Here is a 26312-nt window from a genome sequence, read left to right as displayed (position 1 = left end):
GAAGTGAACCAAGACAGGGCAGTCCCAGCAATGCCCATCTCAGCCAAGGTGGAGAGGAGTATTTTGTGGTTGACCGCATCGAATGCTGCAGACAGGTCAAGAAGGATCAGGACAGAGGAGAGGCGTGAGGCTCTTGCAGTGACCATGACTCAAGGTCTAATTAATCTGATTCCAATACTACAAAAAGATAAATTGCTTATTGCTAACTGGCGTCCAGTTTGCCTCCTCCAAAACGATTACAAAATAATAGCCACATGTTTAGCTAAAAGGATTAAAGATGCTCTTATCGATATAATAGATGAAACCCAATCAGGTTTTATGGCAGGCAGACACATAACCAATAATATAAGTCTTGTACAAGAAATCTTAGATTACTCAGACCTAGTGAATAATGAGGGATTTATTCTTTCCTTGGACTTTTATAAGGCTTTTGAAACCATAGAGCATGAATTCATTTTTAAAGCACTAGATCTTTTTGGTTTTGGTAGTACATTCTCAAATGCAATCAGAACCCTCTACAAAAATAGCAATTGCTCCATCAAATTATCACATGGCACATCTAAAAGATTTAGCATTAATGGAGGTCTTCGACAGGGGTGCCCGATCTCACCTTATCCATTTTTACTTGCTATGCAAATTCTTTCAATTCACATTAAAAACAGTGGTATTTTGGGTATATCCATTCCTGATAAAACTATCTCCATCAGCCAACTAGCTGACGACACAACATTATTTTTCAAGAACAAAGACCAGATTACAAAGTCTATTGAAGTAATCAATACCTTCTCCAGAGCTTCTGGTCTCTTTTTAAACATAGCAAAGTGTGAACTACTTCCCATTAAAACATGTGATGATGAAAGGTTACATGACATACCGGTAAAAAACACAGTTAAATATCTTGGAATAATTATAAAGAAAGAGCAGAACTCTAGAGCACTAGAAATTTTAGCCCTTTGATCAAAACAATTGAACAGAAATTCACCCTCTGGCTTCAAAGGGACATATCAATTTCTGGAAGATCTTTGATAACAAAGGTAGAGTAATTTATAATGCCCAAGCAATGGATGTACCAAAAGATTGCTGTACTAAATTAGACAAACTCTTATTTAATTTTATTTGTAAAAGGAAACCTCACCAAATTAAAAAGATTGTGTTAATGAATAAGCCATGCTCTGGTGGTATTAGTGCTCTAGACTTCTCCACTTTAAACATAACCTTTAAGATAAACAGGATCAAAGCTTTTCTCAAGAATCCATCCTCAATTTGGAATGTTATACCCACTTTTATTTTTAATTCTGTTGGTGGCTTACCTTTTTTGTTAAGGTGCAACTTCAATATTTCCAAGATTCCACTAAAACTTTCAGCTTTTCATAAACAAATGCTCTTAAGCTGGTCACTAATGTATAAACATAACTTTTCTCCACATAAATATTTTACATGTAACAATGATGACATACAATTTAAGAATAAGACTCTATTCAACAGGATGTGGTTTGACAGAAACATATTATTAGTTAGTCAGCTGTATGAAGAATTCCTTAGTTTATATAATTTTCCAGTCAGTCCAATGGATTATGCTATTGTGTTTGATGCAATTCCCACTGGTGCCAAAATACTATTGGCATCTGCGCCCAAAGGAAAAGACTGTGTGTTTCCTTCCTTAGACCCTGGTAACATTTATATTTATGCTGAATGTCCTTTGATAAGTGTCAAAGCTACTAATAAAAAAAACCGTATTGTTTTGAATAGGATACATATATAAAAATACGGTTTTTAATGTAACTGGTGTTTTTCTTATTTTTCTTATTAGCCTGCCTAGCCTTTTTGTCATATACATTGGCCTAAGACAGGTTTTGGTCATTATTGATTATATAATTATTCAATTATTTAGAAGCTAATTCAAATATATAATTGGCTATTATGATATCACGTTTATACTTGTTTTATATTTCCTGCTTGCCAGAAGAACTTCAAGACACTGAGGACGGCTTAGCCCGAAACATGTCTGTCTCTTTGTACAAATAGGAATAAAATACAACGAAAATGATTTTGTTGCGTAGACATTTATATTTCATTCATTAAGAGTGCGGGCTCCCGTCTTTCCCTTCTATTTTTACAAAGTACAGACATGGCAGATTCGGGGATTAAGATCACAACAGGAGGAGCTAACAAGATAGGATGAAAGGGAGTGTTCGGCCCCAAGGGAGTTTATTATGTCTTGTATGTCTTGTGTGTCTTATGTGTTTTCTGTGAAGTGTCTTGTGGAATGCTTTGAGAGTGTTTGTATTGATATGCGCAGATCAGCCCAGGTTCTTGCATGTTATCTTTGAATTACCTGCAATAAATCCAGTTGCATCAGACTCTGCTACTTTGAAGAAGTATTCAACAGTGTGAGGAGAACACCCAGCTCTTCTGGCCCAGGCTGGGTCCTGTTTTTTCCACAGCATGTTGTTGGGGGAAGTAACCGAAGTAATAAAAACACAGCCTTTTAGATGTTTAACGACCACATATTTGTGTAAAAACCTATTGAAACATTTTTTATGACCTATTTGCTCGAAGATTTGTAAGAAAGCAAGTGAAATCTCTGTTCACCCGGCAGGTTCCTTCTGTTTCGCAGATGAGTAATTACAGGCGTAAATCGCCTGTCATCAAAGAAATTGATGAAGAGTGATACATTAGGCCGTCTATTGGTCATGGTCATTACGTAGGCTTAAGATCATGTCTGCAGTGTGGTATAAAGCATTTTCGTTTTACAAATGGGTGTTTTTTATTTTTATTTTTTAATTACGGTGAAAAGGAGACATGTCTTTTCGATTCCCAGTTCCCAACCTGCTGCCTGTGTGAGATGATGCATACCCCTGAGGTCAAACCGAAAATTTTCAGAAAACAGAGTTGGACAGTTTATTTTTAATCCATAATAACATAAATGTTACAGTATAATCAAATACTAATATATAAATCACTGACTTTCCAGAACATAAGAAAATAGTTTCCTTTAATACGATGTTAATAAATGAGCTGCTTCCCTCGGCAAGTAATAACTATCATTGGGGAGAAAGGATCTGTGTACTTTTTGGCCAATTGTTTTCCGTTTCAGGAACAGAAATTAAAAAGCAAGAAATTAATGGGTGTTCGATATTCATTTTGAAACATAAAATCGAAAAACGAGAATCAATTGGTTATTTGTGTTGATGGCTGATATTAAACATACGATTACATAAACTGAACTAGCTATTGATTTTATGATATCTAGTTTATGATATTATGTTCGGGTTTTATTATAAAAAAAGGTTAGATTTTTAAATATATAATTACCCAATTGACTTTGGTTCGTATTAAATCGTATTAAAGAAAACAGCTGTTATTTTCTTATAAGTTTTATATGTATTTATATGTTTTTATAGGTATTTATATGTTGCTATTTGAGTAGCATTCATGAAATTGTGAAAAATGAACTGTTTGCTGAAAAATCGCCAAAACGGGTTTGACGTCCCTGTTAGGGTCTTACAAGTTTTATGTTGCAAACTGTTGTAATAATTAAAAAAAATTAAAAAAAGAGTTACCAGATTCATAAAAATATTTGAATGGCTTCTATGCTGATACCAGCCCAATATCAGCTGGTATTAGGGCTTTATTTTTCCCAAGTACTACTGTTATCTTAAAATCACAGAGCTAAGATCATCTTAAGATTGCGAATCACCCCAAAATGCAACGCGGCGTGACGTCAAGTACAATGCAGGAGAGTGGAAGCTGTCCTTATGAGGAAATATTACACTCTGCTTCCCTCTACTGTCAGAACCAGCATCCATTTCCTTCTGGCCGGCAGAACTGCCGCCGCTGCAGCAAACGCGCCATCTGAAACCAGTGTGCTACTATTTTTGTTTCTCAGATGGGACACACTACTAAATGGCTGATACCAAAAGTAGTGCACTATATAGGGAACTGGGACGCAGCCAGGGATTGTTCACGGTTAGAAGAAATTTTACGACAATGTTCAACCTTACTGACACAAAGCAGTAACATTTCGACTGACAGTGCAAACAAGAGACATACAATGTGATTGCGGTTCCACAAGAAAATGTTAGACTACATATCTGAATTTCACTTCGCTCAGCAGGGATATGTAAAGGGATGGACAGCAGCATAGAACACTGTGAACAGTATAAGAACAAGTTCACTGCAGTGACAAACTTATCGCATCAAGTTTCCAAGGCAATAACACAGAGGTTGACGCATATTTCAGAACAGCGGCCCCCAAACCAAATGATTATTGATTTCCAAATTAATATATATTTGGCGTTCCTTTACAGTATTTTTAAAAAGAATTGTGTTGCCTGGCAGCCATCCAGGTCTGGGGAATTATGGGGGAACACTGAATATGGAGAACGAAGTGCAATTAGTTAGCATCTGACGGGAAAATGAACCCCAGCCCTTGAGTTACAAATAAACAATAGACTATTTTTTTCATTTTGATTGACAGGACATAATTGGAGCTGACCATAGGTGCATGCATATCTTGAATATATAGGCAAAATTCTTCCCCCAAACAACCACAGCCCCTCTCTTGTCCGCCCTTTGAATTAAAATTCATCATTAGGCCTATTAGAATGTGAAGGGCAGCATTTTCTTCCTTGCTAAGGTTGAACCTCCAGCCCCTTGTATATTCTGGGGAAGAGATTCTACATCATGAGAAACTTTTTATAAAAAACTGAGGGATGCATCATAACCTATAGGAGAGAATGTAAGAGGGTCAAAAACAACAGGCAGAACTTGTGTAATATTCAGAATTTTGTGTAGTTCTCGAAAATTCATTATAAGAATTTTGATTATACCAAACCTTCAAATGTAAATTTCTATAGAATTTAAACAAATCAACCGTAGTCTGAAATGCATTTGCATGATAAGTAGGTGCAAAGCCAAGGCCCTTTGACAACAGGGAGAGACAACTATGTGGAAGAGGGATTTAAGAGCTATTCATTAGTTTCCTGTCTTGTCTCACTCTCTGCTGAGTAGGCTACTGCGAGTAACACGTGGGCTCTGGGTGGAATTCTTGCATCATCCTCATCTTCCTCCTCCACCTCATCTTTCGTAGATGGACCTTTGTTGGTAACTGGATGCTCCTAAAAATTGCCCACGTTATTGTCAGGGCCATCGTTGGTATGTTCAGCCACACTGCTGGTGGGTAGGTTAAAGAAAACAGAGCGCACTCGTCTTTTCCTGTTACTCCTATACAAAGAGTGTGGTTGTTTATGAGACCATGTATACACCAGGCCTTCTTTGTAGTCATCCTGATCCTGTTTTAATTACCCCAGTTTAATCATTTTCAGTTGATTTAAGTGTTTTTTGATATCCTCCTTCAATTTATTCACAAATGACAATTTTGTTCAACAGTATCCAATGATTCAATTTGTTTTCTGATCATATCAATATCATTTTACACTTCAATCTTTTGTTTCTTAGCCTCTTCAAAAATGAGCAAAATGAAATCTGATAAACACTTATTCAAAATAGTCTCCCATTTCATCTTAAAATCTGCATTGTCATAACTAAAACATGGAAACTCATTGAAACGTAATCCCTGTGGGACAATCGCCACTCTCCTGTAGTCAGACAACGTAATAGTGTGAACGTCCAATTTCTTATCCTTTTCCAGTAATCTTTTAAATTTAGTATATAGAAGACTAAGAGCAGATGGTGAGCTATCAAGTTCATTTTCCAATAGAGGCAGGTAGACAAATACTGAACAACAGTCCTTGACGAAGACACCAGGTGTGGAAAGTGGATAAACTTTAAAAAGTGCGGTACCAAGGAAAAAAGCCAAGGCACTCCAAGTGAAAAAATGGATTAAAGGCCTTTATTAAATGGACTAGAACAAGGCAATGAAACAGACCAAAGCATATCAACACTTCATCACGGCTGTAAAAACAATGGGCAGCACGCGACATATATAAGCCACACCTAATACATTCCACACGTCTAATTGGTAAAAGCCCAAAATATGTACATAAAGGATGAAAAATAGTCAATTTCATCATTAAAGCAGGGAAAAGTACTGGAACTTAAAGTAACCTAAATTCAGATACCTTACAGAGAACCAATCATCCCATTTGATGGGTATTATTTCAATCAAGAAACTCCCTATGTAAGCATTGTTCATGGATAATGAGAGGTATTTGAGTATTTCTGATCTAAAGTTTAAATCTTTATTTTATTGATACCAACCTGGAACACAAAAAAAAACTTTGTGTGCTGTTTTTTGATGGTAGGATTTGATTTTTTTGCACAAAATGAGCTGTTATCTCCACTAACTAGTGAACAAGGTGATACGAAAGCAGTCCATCCCTTTTTCTGACAGAATGTAGTCTGTACTAGCTAGATGGCTCATTACCTTGTTGATTGTTCATGGAAGCCAGTCAAGTAGCTTTATTGGTTAGCTGGCATCAAACTACAAATAATTTGCTAGTAGGCTAGACCATCCTGCTAGATGTGGAGGTTATTATTATTAATTAGCTAGTAATTTTTGCAGACATAGGTATTGTTTTGCTAGTTAGGAGGCTCAATTTTATATGTTTAGGATTGGGCAGGTAAAGCAGATAGTGCAGTAACACCAGTAATTAAACATTGACTAACAGCAGCTTTCCACATACGGCATAACACGCATTATCACGACTTTAATTTCTGCTGTGACTACCACATTTTTTTGTCATGGTAAGACTGAACCTCTAATGAAATATTTCACCAAAAGAATACTTTCAGGATTAATACGGTATCTTTTTATTAACTCTAGTCTAGATCATCCAATTCCAATATAGTATCTTTCAGTTGCCCAAAGGTATTGAAGCCATTCTAACAATTCTTTAGAGACCTCACAAGTCCTTGATAAGCTACGCTGTGTTCACATTTCTTTAAATAATTACTCGTAAACTTACTGAACTGTAAGTTGTCATATAATTTGTTTCTCTTCTTAAAGCTGCATTTTTTTTGGTTGGTGAGAAAAATCATACTGCTCTAAATCTATAGTCTTTAAACTTTGATCTGTGCTGCTAAATCTGAGGTCCAAAACCAGAGCAGCTGACACCTTGATGTATAGCGCATGTCCAAACTCACAAGCAGAGAACACCGGCATGCTTGCACATCAATTCAATAAATTACATGGCATAGGAGATTGCAATGATGATTTGCTAATAAAGGAATTATTTTTTACTTGACATTGATATTTGAACATTTCTTTTTTCTTTTCCTAAGCAAGCAGAGAAATATGAAGCTGGGCACGTGTAGGACTGTGGGGTGAGGGCAGGGGTAGAAGGTCCTCCTCAAGCCTCAGAGCTGGTCATCACAGAGAACTGTAAGCCATGCTTGTTAAGTCGGTCAACCAGGGTTGTCTTGATAAAAGCTGCTCCAGGAGTGTACACACCCCCCCTGACAACATGAACACAGAGAGTGTGGGTGTAAATGAGAATGGAATCAATCAAATACATTGAAGACAATTTAAGAGCATATTCAATTCAGTCAAATGGCAAAAAATCCTTTTTGACCCTGTGGTGGCATCAGTCATTTCAGTAGTCAGCCCTTGACCTAGTGGAGGTGGTGGGAGAAAGGAGAATGATGGCTAAGCTATCATCCCTGATGGAGAACATGTCCCACCCCATGCAGGTCACTCTAACGGCACTGAGCAGCTCCTTCAGTGACAGGCTGCTTCACCCGCGGTGCGTGAAGGAGAGATACCGCAGGTCCTTCCTTCCTGCTGCTGTCAGACTTTACAATCAACACTGCTCCCAGTAGACCACACACACCAATCGACAATCCACTCATGTGCAATATCACCGTACAAAGTATAAAGTACACTTAACTATGCATTGTTTGTATATTTAGTTTAGTTTAATTTAGTTTATTTGACAATTATTAAAATACATGTTACAGCAAGTCATGCATCCTAAAATTATCAAGGATAGCACAAAAAAGTCACAGACTTATTTCCAATGTGGTACTTGCACATAATAGTCTCAGCACATAATATATACATAAACATTATTATCATTAGCCTACATCATTAAAAGTAAAATTTAACTAAATACACCATTGTTAATAAAATATCTTACAAAATATACAGATCTTACATACACTAAAACAGGAACCCTCCCTCCACTGTCAGTCTCCTGAGTTAGACTTTTTCTAGGAGCCATTTCCTAACGTTCACCTTGAAACTATATAGGTTCAAGCCCTGTTTGATGGTCAAAGGCAACTCATTCCACTCCTGTGCTCCTGTGTGAGCAAATGAGCATTGCCCCATCTTTGTTCTACACTTTCGAGGATGCAGGTTTGCTATGCTATATCGGGTTCTGTGGCTGTGTGTCCCTAACGCTAAGAAAATAGTTGCTAAGATATTTGGGGGGCCCTGTGATTAACAACCCTGATCAACTTATTCTGTGACACCTGTAGTTTCTTCTTTAATGAAACTGACAGCCACCCAAACCAGGCTACACTAGCATAATCAAAATGGCACAGCACTGGGCTGTTAGCTAGTAGTCTAAGGCTTTCCCTGTCAAACAGATTGGCCTTTCTAGCCAAAAACTTGGTGCGGGCGTTTACTTTACCCAGCACCTGTAAGGCTATTCCCTTCCCCCCAAGACTGTCATCTAGCATACAGCCCAGTTACTTCACTGCTGTTTTTGCTGCTATGACCTCTGTACCTAATTCTACCTTGAGTCCAGGAGCCTTCTTTAATCTAGACTTAGATCTGAACAAAATAGTCTCGGTTTTACCTAAGTGAAGTGAGAGCATATTGTCAGACAGTCAATTGCTAACCTTAGAGAGCACCTCTCCTAGCATTCTTTGGAGCGTACTCAAATCCTTATGTGAGATGAGTAAGGCTGAATCGTCTGCAAATACAAATTACAAGAATGCATGCATCTCTCATATCATTTATGTACAGTAAAAATAGCAATGGTCCTAAAACACTTCCTTGAGGCACTCCACAGACCATTGGTTTGGCATCTGACATAGAGCCATTGACCTCTACTCTCTGGTCCCTGTCTGTCAGATATGAGGCAATCCACTTGACGGTTGTATCATTCATGTTGTTTGTATATTTTTTGTATATTGTTTGTATATATTTTATCTATTATATTTTTATTTATTTATTTTTTTATATTCTCTTCTTGATATTGTGCTATCCCCTTTGCTGCTGTAACACTGCAAATTTCCTCGCTGTGGGACTAATAAAGGATTATCTTATCTTATTTGTTACAACAAAAGCCTAATGCTTAAATGTACCATAACATAGAAACATGGTGTTTAATCAGTTTTTATTTTTTTGGTACAACTTCTACAGTTGCATATATAATTTAATTTACTTCAGAAAGCTATTTTGTTAATGACAGACCTCATGCAGGTTTGTCACTCACAAAATAGTACAATAACAGCCTTTACATCTCTCGACCGGTGTGGTCATCAGGAAGCAGAGGTACTGTAATGGATACTCATGTTAAGCAAGTGCAAGCTACAGTACATTTATGTTATGTTTAATCATCATACACATTCCTACAAAATGACTGGATTATTAATTAATGGAATATCATATGCAGTAATATTATTAAGTAAGCAATTAAAACATATTTTGCTCTGAAGAACTTAGCCATAGCCCCATATTTCAGGGCACCATAATGTTTGGGACATATTAATGTTATGAAGGAAAGTAGTCATGATTTTTATTTTGTTACATATCCTTTGCATACAATGGCACCTGGTGAGGTCTGTTTCCTATAGACATCACCAGATGCAGAGTATCTTCTCTATTGATGTTCTGCCAGGCCTGTACTGCAGCCATCTTCGGCTTCTGCTTGTTTCAGGGGCTAGATGCCGTAAGTTTTCTCTTCAGCATATGAAGTGCTGAAGAGAAAATGAATGAAATATGAAGCAAACTGTTCAATTGGATTCACATGGGGTGACTGAATTGGTCAGTCAAGAATTTTCCAGTTTTTGGAAAATTGTAGCATGACTATCCTGTTTTTGCAGCTAACTAGTGGTTTGATTCTTGAAGTGTAGCCTTTGTGCCCGAAGTGTTCTGCGGACAGTAGTCCTCCTGAAGAGTGTTTCTGATCTGATCTGTTGGACAGATGTTTGTGGGTTTTTCTTCATTATGGTGAGAACTCTTCATTATCACTCATCAACTCATCAACTGTAGAGGTCTTCCTTGGCCTACTAGGCCCTTTGTGATTACTGAGCTCACCACTGCTCTCTCTCCACTTACTGTTGTTACAAACAGTTTATTTTGATAAGCCTAAGGTTTGGCAGATGTCTCAAACATTTTATCTTAATTCTCAGCCTAATGGCTTCCTTGACATTCATTGGTACAACTCTGGTCGTCATGTTGACAAACACCAAACACAAAAGTGAACACACCAGACTAATCAGAAATACTTGTCAAGTCATTTGTCCCAAGCATTATGGTGCCGTGAAATGGGGGGACTGGTGTATAAAAAGTGCAGTGGAACCAAAATGTATAAAAATACCCTTTAATAAAAGCTGAGAATTTACTTTTTAACCATGTGAATTATTTTATTACAGATCTAAAATTGTAGAGTGCAGAGCCAAATCAAGGGGAGGAAAAAAAAAGACAAAAGTCTGTCCCAAACATTATGGAGCTCACTATATAAGACGCAAAAGTAGGAAATGACTATATTAGTCAATTGTTTAATTCCTATAACATACCATGTGTTACATTGTTTTTCAACTTCTAAAACAGTGAGGATTGTTCTCCCACCTCCAGGTCAGGCACCACAGTCCTAATAATCATTAAAGTCTGTATGAATAAATCCAAAGCCAGGTTTGATTGATTGAACAGTTGATTGAAAACAACTTCTTACATAAAGTGGGCTGTTACCCAAAAATACCAGAGATCCCACTTAAAATGTTTCGTATAAACAATAATTTATAGAACAACATGATACAGTACAATAAATCATACTATAATTTGATACATTTTGTATAATGTATAAATTTTTTCATGTGTGCAAAGCCTGGAATTTCCTGAATAACCATTGTTAGTTTTAGGTGAATAGTTGAAAACTTGACAAATATCTAACATCATACCAATATTATATTACATGTTTTACCAGAGGAAGTAAAACCCATTGATTTGTGCTACTGTGACATAAAATGCATATAAATCCATCAAAAAAACCAACCTCAATTTCTCACTTTTTAGGGGTTAGACCTGGGGCCTCATTAATAAAACATTGCATAGAGTTCATATGGAAACGTGTGTAAGCACACAAGAAGGAAAGTGGGAATGGCCAAAAATATTCCAATTTCATCAAACCGCAAGTACACTTACCTACACATCAGTGGTGACTGGTGATAAAAAATTTTTTTGGGGGGGGCACAGTTTTGGGGGGGAAAAAACAAACTGAAGCAGCACTTCATAGCTCAGCAAATAAAATAAAATAAAATAAAATAAATAAAATAAATAAAATAAATAAAATAAATAAATCTAAAAACAACACAACACACTAATGTTGCCTAAACACTGGCCAGTAGCACTACTTGAACATATTTTGCCCTCCTTAATAATATAAAATAATATGTAGAGATGACAAAATGCCCATTTCACCTACATCACCTAAAGTTACCAATAGGCAACAGTTCAATTTCTAAATATGGAACTACTAAAGTAATTTTTACTGCCACTGTTACATTCTATGAAGTCATAAAAAAGTAGGAAAATATTAGCTAACTCCAATGTCATTTATAGAGCCTTCTGCTGCCACCTGTGGACAAAATGTAAATGTGAATGCTGAAGTTTAAAGGAGGCAACAAAATTCACCAACCCACGGAATATCCCGGGATTATCGGAGCTCTCACTCTCATCGTGGCCACGCAAAGCCAACTCAAAGGCTCCACAAAATTTAACACAGTCTATTATTGAGGATGTGTCGATTTTGTAATCTCTTCGTTGTGCCTTCTAATGCCAATCCTGCAGCCTTCATCTAGCTGTTCAGCAGTGCTAAACCTGCCAAAAAAATTTAGTCTCATACTATTGTCTAGACGGCTGCGGCTACTTTCGTGCCATTTGCATTTTTCAGAAAGATGTTATAGGTCTTGTACCCCCGTCGTTGTCCACAACACTTCAGTGGCGACACTTTGAAATAGCAAACAGGGAAAGCAATAAAAGGCATTACTTACACCACATCCAGCTAGCCAACTCCGTTTGTCATAACAAGAGCCCGTTCTGGGTATATGCTCGTCCTCGATCACTTGCCTGCTGCTGAATTTGTAAAATGGGTCGGTCCGGTCCAAGCTCCTTTATCCTCTTTTTTTCTTCCACTGAACGCCTTGTGAAAGGGAGTTTTTGTAAGGAAATAACCAAATTTTCTTTGATTTCCACGGTTCTACTTGAAGTTGCCATCTCCTGAAAGTACCTGTCAGCTAGCTAAGGAGCAGGACTGACAGTCGCGCATCCGTAGTTATATTAATGGCGGGCGTGAACATGAAAGATAGCGTCGAGAATTGTCCAATCACATTAGATCAAAAGTAGGAGTGTCTGGGGCGCAGAGAGCTGCACCCCGTGGAAAATCTGAAGCAACCATTTAGAGAGCAGCCTCAGGTCACCTGCTTGCCAAAAGTCGAAAGACTTACATACACACTCATTTTGCCGGCGCCCTTCACCCAGGAAGTAGGCTATAATCACACAGAAATTAACCAAATACAATTTGATTTTGGAACCAATTTTTAATGAATGCTGGCAGGCGCTGACAGACTACCAGGCGCATTGTACGAGAAAACAATTTTTATTTTATAATTATTTCGCATTTAGGGGGGCGGCGCCCCAGCGCCCCGTATTATAGAACCGCCACTGCAACACACAATGTTCTCTTTATAAATCACAATCAACTTGAAATTTTGTATACATGCACAAGCCTAGTATCTTGCCCCATTGTCTCCCATAATTAACCATTTATAGTTAATGGACCACCCATATGATACACTATAAAAATATAAAAATCTTAATGCTACAGCACATATTGACATTCTAGATGATTCTGTGCCACCTCAACAGTCTGGGGAAGACCCTTTCCTGTTTCAGCATGACAATGCCCACAGGCACACAGTGAGGTCCATATAGAAATAGTTTTTTCAAGATCAGTGTTGAAGAACCTGACTAGCCTGTGTAGGGCCCTGACCTCAACCCCATCCAACACCTTTCGGATCAATTGGAAAACCAACTGCAAGCCAGACGTAATCGCCGAATTAGTACCTGACCTCACTAATGCTCTTCTGGCTGAATGGAAGGAAATCCCTGCAGCAATGCTCCAACATCTAGTATAAAGCCTTCCCAGAAGAGTGGAGGTTGTTATAGCAGCAAAGAGTGGACATACTCCATATTAATGCCCGTAATTTTGTATGAGATGTTGAATGTTAGGTGTCCACATACTTTTGCCCTTGTAGTGTACATAATGTTTTCATTTTTCATAGATACATAAATTTTCATCATATCTCACTTGTATCTATCAGGGATTCTGAACTATTTTTCAGAATAATTGAACTACATTGAACTTCCAATGAGGCCTTCTGCAGGTGTGAAGGAGTATGAAGCAATCCCAAAAAAGGACAAAAAGGACACCGGATAACAGGCACACATAGTTGAAATGTGTTAAGTTCTAAAACTGACAATAAACATAGAAAACAAACCTAGTTTATATCTGCATCTTTTAAATGTTTAATTAATATATACCTTACACCATTGAAAAAGTAATCAATTTAAGTTGAACTGTTTCATGCTGCATTTTGGAAAATAACTGAAAATTGGAATTTACTATTTTTGTGAATTGTATGATCAAAAAGGGATAAATTCAAGAAGAGATGTTTTAAGAAGTATATGAATTCCACCATGAATTCCAGTACATAACATATATCAAATAAATGTGAAAATAATATTATGGGATAACATAACATACACTTAACAAAAATATGAATGCAATGCAATTTCGAAGATTTCATTGAGTTCAAAGGTAATAAACCTAAATCAGTCAACTGAAATAGATTCATTAAGCACTTATCTATTGATTTCATGTGAATGGGGATACAGATATGCATTAGTTAGTCACAGATTCCCCAAAAAAGAAGATACCATGAAATGAACAGAATACCGATCAGTATCTTGTCACCACCATTTGCCTCACGCAATGCAGCACATCTCCTTTGCATTGAATTGCTCAAATTGTTGATTGTAGCCTGTGGAATATTGTCCCACTCCTCTTCAACAGCTGTATGTAGTTCTTGGATATTGGTGGGAACTGGAACATGCTGTCGTATGCACCGGTCCAGAGCATCCCAAACTCAATGGGTACTCAATGGGTGACATGCCTGGAGAGTATGCAGGCCATGGAAGAACTGGGACATTTTCAGCTTTGAGAAATTGTGTACAGATCCGTGCATTGTCATGCTGAAACATGAGGTGATGGCGGTGGATGAATGGCACAGCAATGGGCCTCAGGATCTCATCACGATATCTCTGTGCATTCAAATTGCCATGGATAAAATGCACTTGGGTTCTCTGCCCATAGGTTATGCCTGCCCATAGGATATACCAACACCCCACCACCACCGTGGGCCACTCTGTTCACAACAATGACATCAGCAAACTGCTCACCCACCCGACTCCATACACACTGCCTGCCACCTGCCCTGTACAGCTGAAACTGTGATTCATCAGTGAAAAGGACTGTTCTCCAGCGTGCTGGTGGCCATCAAAGGTGAGCTCTTGCCCACTCACGTCAATTGTGACGCCGAACTGCAGACAAATCAAGACCCCGGTGAGGACGTTGAGCTCACGCAGATGAGCTTCCCTGAGGCAATTTCTGACAGTTTGTGCAGAAATTCTACGGTTGTGTAAACCAACTGTTTCATCAGCTGTCCGTGTGACTGGCCTCAGAGGATCCCACAGGTCAAGAAGTCGGATGTGGCGGTCCTGGGCTGTCATGGTTACACGTGGTCTGCGGTTGTGAGGCCTGCTGGACGAACTTCCAAAATCTCTGAAACGATGCTGGAAGCGGCTTATGGTGTAAAAATGAACACCCATTACTCTGGCAAGCTCTACAGGACATTCCTGCAGTCAGCAGGAATTGCATGATCTCTTAACTCTGGAGGCATCCGTGACATGGCATTTGTTGAACAACAAAGAACTCAACATTTTAAGGTGGCCTTTTATTGACCCCATCATAAGGAACACCTGTGTAGTGATCATGGCTTTTAATCAGCATCTTGATATGCCACACCTGTGCAGAAGATGGATTATCTTGATAAAGGTGAAATGCTACAGTGATATAAACAAATGTGTGGGAAAAATTTGAGAGAAAAAAGATCTTTGTGCACATAGAACAAATATTTGAGGTATTATTTAAACACATTAAAAATGGCTGCAAAAATAAAAGTGTTGCGTTTATATTTTTGTTCAATATAATATAATGATGAGAACAAACCATTTTCCTACCTAAATTAGTGCTCTGATTACCTACAGGCTAGATAGTATCTAACACTATATCAAGCCCAGTCTTGAAAATCCCCAGAGTTTCTGCCTCTACTACGTGACATGGCAGGCTATTCCTCACATTGACTACTCTCAGCGTGAAAAAATTCTTTGTAATGTCTGTATGGAATCTACCTTTTGTTAATTTCCATTTATGTCCACTGGTTCTACTAACAGAACTCAACCTGAAGAATCTCTTGTAGTTCACTTTGTTTATCCCCTTTATGAATTTAAAAGCCTCAACCAAACCACCCCTGAGTCTCCTTTTACAAAGCTTGAAGAGGTTAAGCATCTTAAGTCTTTCGTCATAGCTTTTATCTTTCATACCAGCAATTTTTTTGCTCTTCTTTGAACTTTTTCCAGGGCCTCTATAGCCGTGTTTCCAACGCAGGAACTTTCCCCAGGGTCTAAATTAAGTTCCGGTGACATTATTTAACCCCCCAAAAAGTCCCTGCTCGGGGGGGTAGTACTTTCCAAAAGTACAGGAACTTTGGGGGTGGGGCGCAAGCGCTGAACATTTCTGATTGGTCGAGTACTTGCAGCATTTTATTTTAACCGCCATTTTTAAAAATCTGCAGCCACAAACCGATTTATTATTTTCATAATAATAACTTGAACTTTTGGTTATAGCCTGCCAGCGTCTTGGAACAGATGAGAAATTAAAATTGAGGATTATATAACATGTTTGCTCCTCTGTTCTTTTCTTGATTTAGCATTAAGTCTGTTTTATAAAATATTAAGCATTCGTGCTGGGACAGCATATTACGTACCAAAACATTCAAAAGGTTTAATTCGGTTGCTGAATATTTTCATCCGGATTTTCTTTGTTAGCCCGTTATAATTGACTCAAAATGTTTGACACAGTTGAGGTATGCGGTAGTTCTGCATAATTTATATTGGGGATACAGTAAAAGCAAACTAGAAAACATCACCTTCCGCATTTTTTGTCAGGGTAAAATAACAGGTTAATTCTAGTAATAGTCCCTTTTGCTTTTTCAAACTGCCATAATTTTACTCTGCGATTCTTCAATTCCACAAAAAGACCAGGAAGACTAGACATGGACTTATGGTGCATGGTTCGCATCTGGAGGGCACACTTCAAGTATTTAGCTGCTCCACTAGTAGTAACTTTGGAAGGAATCTACAAGATGAAGGCAAATGATGGCTGTACCACTGCAATATTAATTTCAATTTTCATGCAAGTCCTAGTTTTCATTATATCTATTCTTGTCATTTTGCGATTATATGGAAATGACGAGTCGAATTAATCAATTCAACAGCAAATTGTTTACAACGTGTGCATGTTTTCTGCAATAAATGTTGTTACCAGTTATTTGTGGAATGTGAATGCATTCTGTTGCCTCGGATGTCAAGACATGAAAGTGAATTTTCGCATAAAAACATAATGAATGTGTTTGAGAGGATATATAAAACAGTTACAATCTGTATATTGGCCTGTTATATCCTGTTTGTTTCATAACAACGGTCCAAGTCGAACTACCAATGACAGTTTTGCTTGACAATGGTAAAATAATATGCCCAAACGGACGTGGAATTATATTTCAATTTCAGGTGATAAAGTCGATAAAAATCAATAAATACTAAAGTAACCATATATAGTCATTGTTGGTAACCCGTTGTATAAGTGGAATAAACCCCTCCGGGCTGTCCCGTTATTGGAAAGTAATGTACTTTGGTGGTAGTATGGAGTTACACGTCGCTTTTTCATACATCAGCGGACTAATTTGCCTAATCTTCGCGGGTCTTTAGACCGCGGTGGAAACGCAGACAACAATGGGCTGAAGGAACCTTTTAGTTCCTTGAAAAGTAGTTCCTCGGACTAAAAGTTCCGGGTACTTTGGGTGGAAATGCGGCTTACATCTTTTTTGTAGTACAGACCCCAGAACTGCACACAATACTCCAAGTGTGGTCCAACAAATGTATTGTATAAGATAAGTATAACTTATATATATATAACTTAAGTATATATTTATACTCAATACCTTTGGCTATGTATTCCAGCATCCAGTTTTTTTTATTGCTACAGCACAGTGCCTAGAACCAGAAAGTGCCTAGAATCAACCATTACTCCCAAGTCTTTTTCAAACTGAGCACATTCCAATTTTGTCCCTCCCATAAAGTAATCCTGCCTAATGTTTTTATTTCCCACATGCAAACTTTACATTTGGCTAATTAAATTCCATTTGCCAGGTATCCGCCCACTTCTGGATTTTATTTAAATCTTCTTGGATTACTTTAGTAGCTTCCAAACTTTTAGCTGGGCCTCCCAGATTCGTATCATCTGAAAATTTGACTAATGTACTTTCTATGTCCCTGTCAAGGTCATTGATTTAAATGAGGAAGAACAGTGGTCCCAGCACTGATCCTTGTGGGACTCTACTTCTAACAGCTCCCTGCTCAGATGATATCCTTTCTACTACTTCTCTTTGTGTTCTACCCTATAGCCAGTTCCATATCCACTTCATTTTATTAACAAGTCTCTCATGTGGTACCTTATCAAATGACTTTTGGAAATCTGAGTACATAATATCTTACACCTTGTTATAATCAAAACACTTGGTAGCTTCTTCAAAGAATACCAGAATGTTTGTCAGACACATGCTGTCTATCCCTTTGGATGTTGCCATTTTCAAGAAATACTTCCAACTTGTCTTTAATGATAGATTCCAATATTTTACATGTGATGCAAATTGAACTTACAGGCCTGTAGTTTCCTGGGTCAGTAAGGTCCCATTTCTTATACATTGGTATTATATTACCTCACTTTCAGTCCTCAGGTATTTCTCCAGTGTCTAAGTTTCTGTCTAAAAATACTTGCCAGTGGTTTAAAAATGTTCTCAGCTAACTCTTTGAGTACTTGGGTATATGCCATCAGGACCTGCTGCCTTGTTTGTTTTTAGTTTAAGCAATTCATGCAGTACTTCTTTATCCTCCATTTCAATATCTGAAAAGATTTCTGAGTACCGAATATGCCTTACAGTTTTTTAGTAACCTCTTCTCTAGTAAAACTCTCAACAAAATAACTAAGGCATCAGCAATATCTTTATTTTTAGAAAGCAATGCTCCTTCTTCATTCCCGATCCACCTGATATCCACTTTGACTTTCCTTTTCCTACCACAGTATTGAAAGAAGCATTCAGGATTACTTTTTGCATCTTGGGCAATATATCTTTCAAAGAGCCTCTTGGCTACCCATAGTTCTTTTTTAACCTTATTATTACAGTATTCATCCTTACTACTCTCAGTGCTGTCATTTTTTCCACGGCGCGCAGGAACTGCCACCGTGGGCTATGCATGGCAAATTGTTGTCACTCACTCACTCACTCACTCACAGACGACCTTTGAGAGACGTTTTGTGGGACGCATGCGCAGGTGGTGCCAGCTAAGATGTGTCTGCGAAAGTGAGTTGCGCCATAGGTCTGGACAGTTCCGTGCTTGTTGTATATCTTATCCAGGTTTTTTCCCTCAAACTCCCCCGTATGGCTTTGTTTATCCACTGGGGGGAGCGCTTCTTCAACTTAATTTTCCTAACCTCGGGAATGAATTTACTTTGCGCCTCAAGAATAACCCTTTTGAACCTACCCCACTTTTCATTCACAGTCTTGCAGGTAAGAAGTGTCACCCAGTCAATATAATTGAAATTGGCTCATTTAAATTTAAAAATTCTGGCCATAGAGGATGCCTTGTTAATTTGCCATAATACATCAAATCTAACTGTAGAATGATCACTAGTCCCAAGTGGCTCAATTACCTTGCAATCATACAAATTCTGTCTGCATGATTGCACAGCGCCAGATCCAGAATTGATTTCCCTCTTGTGGGCTCATTTATAACATCCAAAAATTCTTCCTCACTTTTTTCCTTGTCCTGTCATCATTTCCCAATTAATCCCTGAGCGCACATGACAAATCTGGCCAATCCTTGCCCGTTTAGGGGGTGCCCTATTTAAAGCTTTATAACTCCAGATGTGAACACCACAGAGACCTGAAAAATGGCTTAAATGAAGCAAGACATTTGTACCATTTACAATACTAATGTAGATTAGTTCATATTCATAATTTTGGAAGAAATAAGATGCCAAAAATGCAACTGGCAAGACAAAAAATAAAAAATGAATTTGCACTTTTTTAGTTTGCAGTGAAATACCGAGAGATTGCATATATACAACAGGTTAAACTATACATATCCTGGATCAAAAACTTCTTGACCACAAGTTCATAAAATCTAAGGGTGGATATGTAGAACTACTAAAGATCTATGAAGCAAAAACTAAGCAGTGTACCCAGCATCTCCAAATCTATCCAAAATGTCTAAATTATGCATTGCTGTAAATCACAACATATTCACGTATTTCACAACAAATCAACTGTTTTGAAACTCACTGTTGTATCATTTTCCAGTGGGAATTACAAGCTTTCCGTCAGTACAGTGGTCTAAGATATCTAGGGGTCCAGAAACATATCCAAAATCTCTCCAAAAATGAATTAAATGCTTTTTGTGCATTGCAAAGCATATAAATGAGTCCCTTATGAAGGTTTAAGATGAAACATTGATATCAGATTTAAAAATAATGCAAACATATTGTCACACAATGCAGTAGAGTACCTAAATGTGTAATAATTAACTCTTGTATGTATTTCTATACTCTGTACTCTCGTGTTTTCTTGTACGGGAATGGGACGACATGAAAACAATTTTCAATCGTCCACCACATTTTGGCAATGTTCCAACTCTCAAGTCATCACTGTTGCATACATCACAAAAACTATTACATGACTACTAATGCTTACATTACAGTGTGAAATATCCACATTATATAATACCACTAACCTATTTAAAGACACTCAATTTCAAAAATAACGTATTTAACCGAAATACTTACATAGCAATGATGAAATCTTATCTGTGTTCAGTCGATGGAGACAGAGACAGTAAATCAATAATACAGTTATATTCTCTTCTGTTTTACTCAAGAAAACGATGATAGGTCTATCAGCAAACATATGGCTTAGCTATGCTCAGAAGTCCTCAATAATAATAGTATTTTCCAAGAAATTACAAAAAATCGTTCACAACGTTTCGTCAGGTACAGTGTCTTTTCCTGCTACCACAGAGTGAATGCGTAAGTGAATGCGATGATGAGAAAACTTCCGGTTACGCTGACCTATAAAACGCTATTCCAAAAGCAAAATTAGATATGTTATACATCGCTAGAAAGCTTATACTCTCACCTACTGAATAAATTGATTGTCAGTCAAGCCAGACTTTACTAAAAAGGGCGACAACGCCAAAACAACACGTGTGGTATCACGCACAGCTATTTTGGAAGGTACCCAGGCGTCACAAATGCGAAAATATTTCACAAACGGATTGTCCAAGGCAATATATGACCACACAGTCTACGCGTAAACCAATGGTAATGTTGTATATTTATTCAATATTTAGTCCCAGATTTTGAATGTAGAATGACACGGTATAATTGTTGAAAACTTTGTCTTGTTTATTTCGTCATTCAGTGAGCAGTGTTTTCACTGCTGTATTGGCATATCTTAGGGCTATTGTCAGGTTTATCTTGTTGAATACGATTTTTTAGTGGTGAAAGAATATTTTTATGAATGCCAAGATAAAAAAATATTGTCCATTATGTCATGGGTGGGGGGTGTAGTTGCAGATGAGACTGCAGGGAGGGGGTGCTTGTTAATGAACGACCAGAGCAACAACGGTGGCGCTGCGAAACTCCGTATTCGGCATAGTTGTCGTGTATCGTCTACTAATGAAACTTAAAGAAACGGTTTATGTTTTTAACTCATACTTTGGTTGCAGTAGCACTGAATGTCTGAGTTCAGCAATTACACCGGCATGCCGACCACTAGGGGCTTTGCACTAAGAGGTTAACAGCAGGGTAATTGAAGTCACCCATAATAATAGTCTCACAATCCTGACTAGCTTGTTTTATTTTTCCAAAGAGTGTTGAGTTCACACTACTGTCTGAATATGGCAGCCTGTAACACAATCCTACTGTAACGCCATTTTTATATACCCCTATGAGCTTTATCCAAATATCCTCACTAGGCACGAGCTGGTCAATTTCTGGAATTTCCTACGTATTAAAATATTATTTTACATAGAGAGCTACACCCCCACCTCTCTTACTGGGTCTATCCTTCCTCATGAGTTTATACCCTTCTATATTATACTCATCCCCATCCTCATCTCCAAACCATGTCTCTGTAATCCCAACTATGTCATAACCTCCCTATTTATAGCAGCCTCAAGTTCCAAAAATATTTTTTTTATACTTCTAGCATTTAAACAAAGACATTTCCGATTATTACATCTACACATCCTCTCCCGTTCCCTCACCCCCCGCCATCCCAAGCCACCCTTACTACAACTTTGCTTTAGAAAGTTGTAGAAATGAGGTTTCCTACACCAGGTTTGCAGCCATGTGCTAAACCTCCAAATAAAATGTTGCTTCCTGCTACTTGTGCGTAGTACTGGTAGTATTCCAGAAAAAAACTACTGTGGAGGTCCTAATCTTTTCTGCAAGCTCCACAAATTTGTCCTGCAGAACCTCAAACCTACCTTTATATATGTCATTGATTCCTACGTGAACCATGACCTCTGGATCCCTCCCCGCTGTAGCCAGCAGCTTGTCCGCACGCTGCAGGAGTTCTCCTACCTGGGCACCAGGCAGGCAACTTACCGTACAAGACTCTTTTTCATGCGAACAGACGATGCTGCCTACCCCCCTAATAACTGAAATCGAAATTAGCTCCCTTTTCCGAGAGGATGTGGACACTTGGGTGCCCAGTGGCTCCTCAGTCCTCCCACTCTCAGGGTCAAGAGCCAGATCCAATTCCTGCAAGGGCTGAAATCAGTTGGACACCTGCCTCTGTGTGGTGTGCACGTCCTTTTCTGCGGCTGCGCCCCACTGTCACCCAACTATCTCTCCCTGCCTGCTCTGGCTTCTCCCCCCTTCCCAGCTATGGCGTGCACACCAATTCCTTATAGGACCCACTACTCAGTTCCTGGAACTCTGCTGATTGCAAACTGTGGAGTCCAGCAAGCTGGCCCTCAAGATCAAGAATCTTGCTCTCACGGTGCTCAACCAACTGGTTGAGCACCGTGAGAGCAAGATTCTTGATCGCGCTGATCGCGCTTCTGGAAAGCGATTTCCAGGGCAAGTTTGTCTGCCACCGTTGCCAACTGGCAACGGTGGCAGACAAACTTGCCCTGGAAATCGCTTTCCAGAAGCGCGATCATCCTGCATCCCTCACACAGCTTTCACCAAATTTTTAGCCTCTAACTATCACCCTATCTCTCCATATGCCAAAACGGTAGCACCAACACCACACTTTTTAAAAAAAACGTGCCGGTGGCTCTGGACAACTAGCAGCAGAAACCGGAGAGGAAAAATAAATAAATAAATAAATAAATAAGGCACTTTTATCTAACATTAAGTGCAGAATAAGTAACAAGAAAAAGAACTACCCAGAGTGGAATGACTCCAGTTACAATACATTAACTATCAATGACTGAAGGAACACTTGGGCTGCGTCTGAATAGCCTTTTTTGCTTAGGAAGGTTCCTAACTGAATGAAATGAACCGGAAGTATCTAAGCGGCAGCCATGATAAGAGCTGGTTGAGTTCTCTAAATGATAAAGAAAGGTGCTTCAATGTTTCCTTTCTTATTTCCTTTAGCATAGGGCACACTGGACTGTCCTTTTCAAAAGGAAAGGAGATAATGCCGTCCCACAATTCCTTGCGGCAGCAACATTTAAAGCGACGCACCATTTGGCCGTTCACGAAAACAAACGATCAACATGAGTTGTGTGGTGGTTCTTAAGCTATTATATGCATAGGCTTATAATCAGATAATAATCAGCATATTAACCATAACACAGAAGTCTGTCTTTCAAGAAAAAGGGATATGAGACATTTTTAGCCAGATCATGTTTTTAATTTTAATTCATGTTTGAAACTTGATGATGATATGTACAGTAGATTTGTAGGCCTAACATGTTATGCCTATTTTGCATTAAATTTAACAATTATTTTCATACAATCATACTAATTGGGATTCATGTCCATGAATATGAGTGGACAGGAGGATGGGTGTGAGCAACCGTCCTCAATGTGACAACCATTTCGTTTCACTTTTGTGACTGGTAGCCCATATTTCTTTTTTAAAATTTAAATTCCAACCTTGGTAATGAAGTAATATTTTTCACCGGGTTGTCCACGTTTATATAGCCTTAGATACGGGGCGAAGTATCTAAGATGCGCTTTTAGTAGTCCATCTTTGGAACATTGTAGTTTCACCATGGCAGACCCACATCCGCCGTCACATAATTATGTAGCCTAGTGTAAGTGCAGTCGGATTCTCTTAGCACCGCGGTTGTCTTTTCCTAAGTCCTTATGAATTCTCCTTCATATCTTTCCTTGACCTCATGACGTTTCCCATCGAGGTCAAGGAAAAGTGGTTAGGAAAAGACATAGGACGTAATTTTGACTATTCGGACGCAGCCTTGTACTAGCCAATATTTTAATTATATCTCAGAACAAAATACAGCTAAAAATTTAGCTGGAATAAATTAATAATAAACTACAACTAATGTTAGTATGTAAAAATGGAGACACCATGCCCTCAACTTAAAAGTGTGTGTGGCTCCAGAAAACTAGCAGCAGAAACCAAAGAGAAAAAAATAATAGTTAAAAGTGCCTTATTTTTATTTATGTAATGTTAAACGTTGAATAAATAACACTGAAAATAACTACCCGGAGTGGAATTCCTCTGGTTATAATCAACTTACTTAGATAGTTTTTTTTAACTAAATACCAATGACTGGAGGAACCTCTGTACTAGGAAATATTTTTTTTACCTCAACAGACTACAACCAAAATTTCCTTGGAATCAGATTATAATATTATAATAAATGACAGCCAATGTTAGCATGTATCAATAAGGGCAAACTAACTATAATGATATTTTGCTCCTGGGGGGTTCAAAAGTCACACAAAAAAAACCTGTGTTCAGCAAGAAGGCCAAATTATCTAACCAGCTAGTTTGCTAGCCGAGTGCTTAACGGAGGAAAAAAGTGGAAAAGCACCCATTGTCCCCTCACAACAACAAAGATTTTTGTCTTAGAAGCAAAACCGTCTTACCTTATTTGTAATAAGGGGGTTTTGTTTAAACAAAAAGCCCAAACTAATATCAAATACACACTTGAAAGCACAATACAAATACAATCTTGTAACAAACTTTTCAAGCACCCCTCATTTTTTCCAACACAAACAGGAAGTGCATGTCAGACACAAGCAGTGTTGCCAGATCAGATTGCCAGTTGCAATCAATACTTAAAACCCACCCAATTCAATAAAAACCAGCCCAAATCATATCCTTGCCAGAAACTTGTGTAAAACCATAAAACCATTACATACGCAATAGAAAACATACAAAGCATACAAAGCTTCATATCTTCATCAAATACCCAAAGATAAAATGTTAGATAAATAGGCTATCGCAACCCACAAAGAGTGCAGTCAGACAACCAAATAAGCTACACAAATTGTGAAATGGACAGCTGGCGGCGTAGCGCAACCACTATAAAGTGATCAAATACTGCTATGAAATGTGAGCCACAAAAAAACACCAAAATCCAACCTATTTAAAAACTAGGCTATAGGATGGTAGGCTTTCTCTCTCACACGCATGCATGATCAGTAAATGGCTTAGAATTAATCAGCTACAATTAACTAACTGTGCTTTTTTGTGCTGCCGTGTTCTTTCAAATCGTTAAGTTGCGCTCTGATGTCTGTGTTACAATACTTCCTGTACAATTTCTTGTATTTCCTTGTATGATGTAAGCTAACTAGCTAACTCCCAGCTTCAACGTAGCTAGCTAACCGTTGAACTCTAACCAATGTCAATGTCAATGATGATGATGTCAAGGTAAGTAGGTCCTCCCTTATCCCTAACGACGACTGAATACAACTCACGTCAATCAAATATTTCTCAAATTAAATGAGTCACCATAATATGAGTGGACACAACGAAGTTTACTGAATTTTGTATCTGTGTTTTTTACCATAAAATGAGAGCTTGTTTGGTAATATTGTTTTCACAATATTTTCAAAACCCCGCCCAACGCTATTTTTCCCCACCCAACGTAATCAAAAGTAGCCCAATTGGGCAGAAACCCGCCCAATATGGCAACACTGGGAATCGAGCAGCAATCGAGCAGTCAGAATGTGTTTTCATATGGGATGTCATTCTTGAGCAATGTCCAAAATTGAAGATAAATGTAACAATTTTTTTTCAAGTTTCAATCATTTTTATATCTCTCCGGTATGCTCTATTATCAGTATGCTCTATTAACTTAGGTCAGTGGTTCCCAAACTTTTTACAGTCCCGTACCCCCTCAGACATTCAGCCTACTGCTGCGTACCCCCTGTAGCTTCAGGGATATATATATATATATCCCTGAAGCACAATCAAAATTATTCAACCCCTCTAACCCATAGGATGTCTTTGTGATGTGAATAAAATTTCATGACAATGTATCAACTAAGGCCTTTGTAAACAGAAATACATGTTTATCAGAACATGTTCAAGTGATTTTGAAAACATACAGCTGAGTTTACTATTTGTTGTAAGGAAAAAAATGAAATTCTCTCCAAAAAATCAATGACCAAATTATTCAACCCCCAAAATCAGTACTTTGTGGAACATCCTTTAGCTTTTATAACTTCCAATAAATG

General features: G+C 38.1%; 1 protein-coding gene across 1 annotated transcript in view; it reads right to left on the bottom strand.

Moving 5' to 3' along the window:
- Positions 1-5832: 5832 nt before the first annotated feature.
- The window catches only part of LOC135257880 (saccharopine dehydrogenase-like oxidoreductase), an 88195-nt gene continuing 67715 nt past the window's right edge, over positions 5833-26312 (bottom strand). The window contains exon 7 of the mRNA XM_064341106.1: positions 5833-7419. Within this exon, the coding sequence (XP_064197176.1) occupies positions 7314-7419 (106 nt within the window). The 3' untranslated portion in view covers positions 5833-7313. The remainder of the gene's footprint in view (positions 7420-26312) is intronic.

This window comes from Anguilla rostrata, chromosome 6 (genome assembly GCF_018555375.3).
Source record: "Anguilla rostrata isolate EN2019 chromosome 6, ASM1855537v3, whole genome shotgun sequence".
Classification (NCBI taxonomy): Eukaryota; Metazoa; Chordata; class Actinopteri; order Anguilliformes; family Anguillidae; genus Anguilla; species Anguilla rostrata.
The sequence above is the reverse complement of the archived record's forward strand: the minus strand, read 5'-3'. Positions and strand labels throughout refer to the sequence as shown.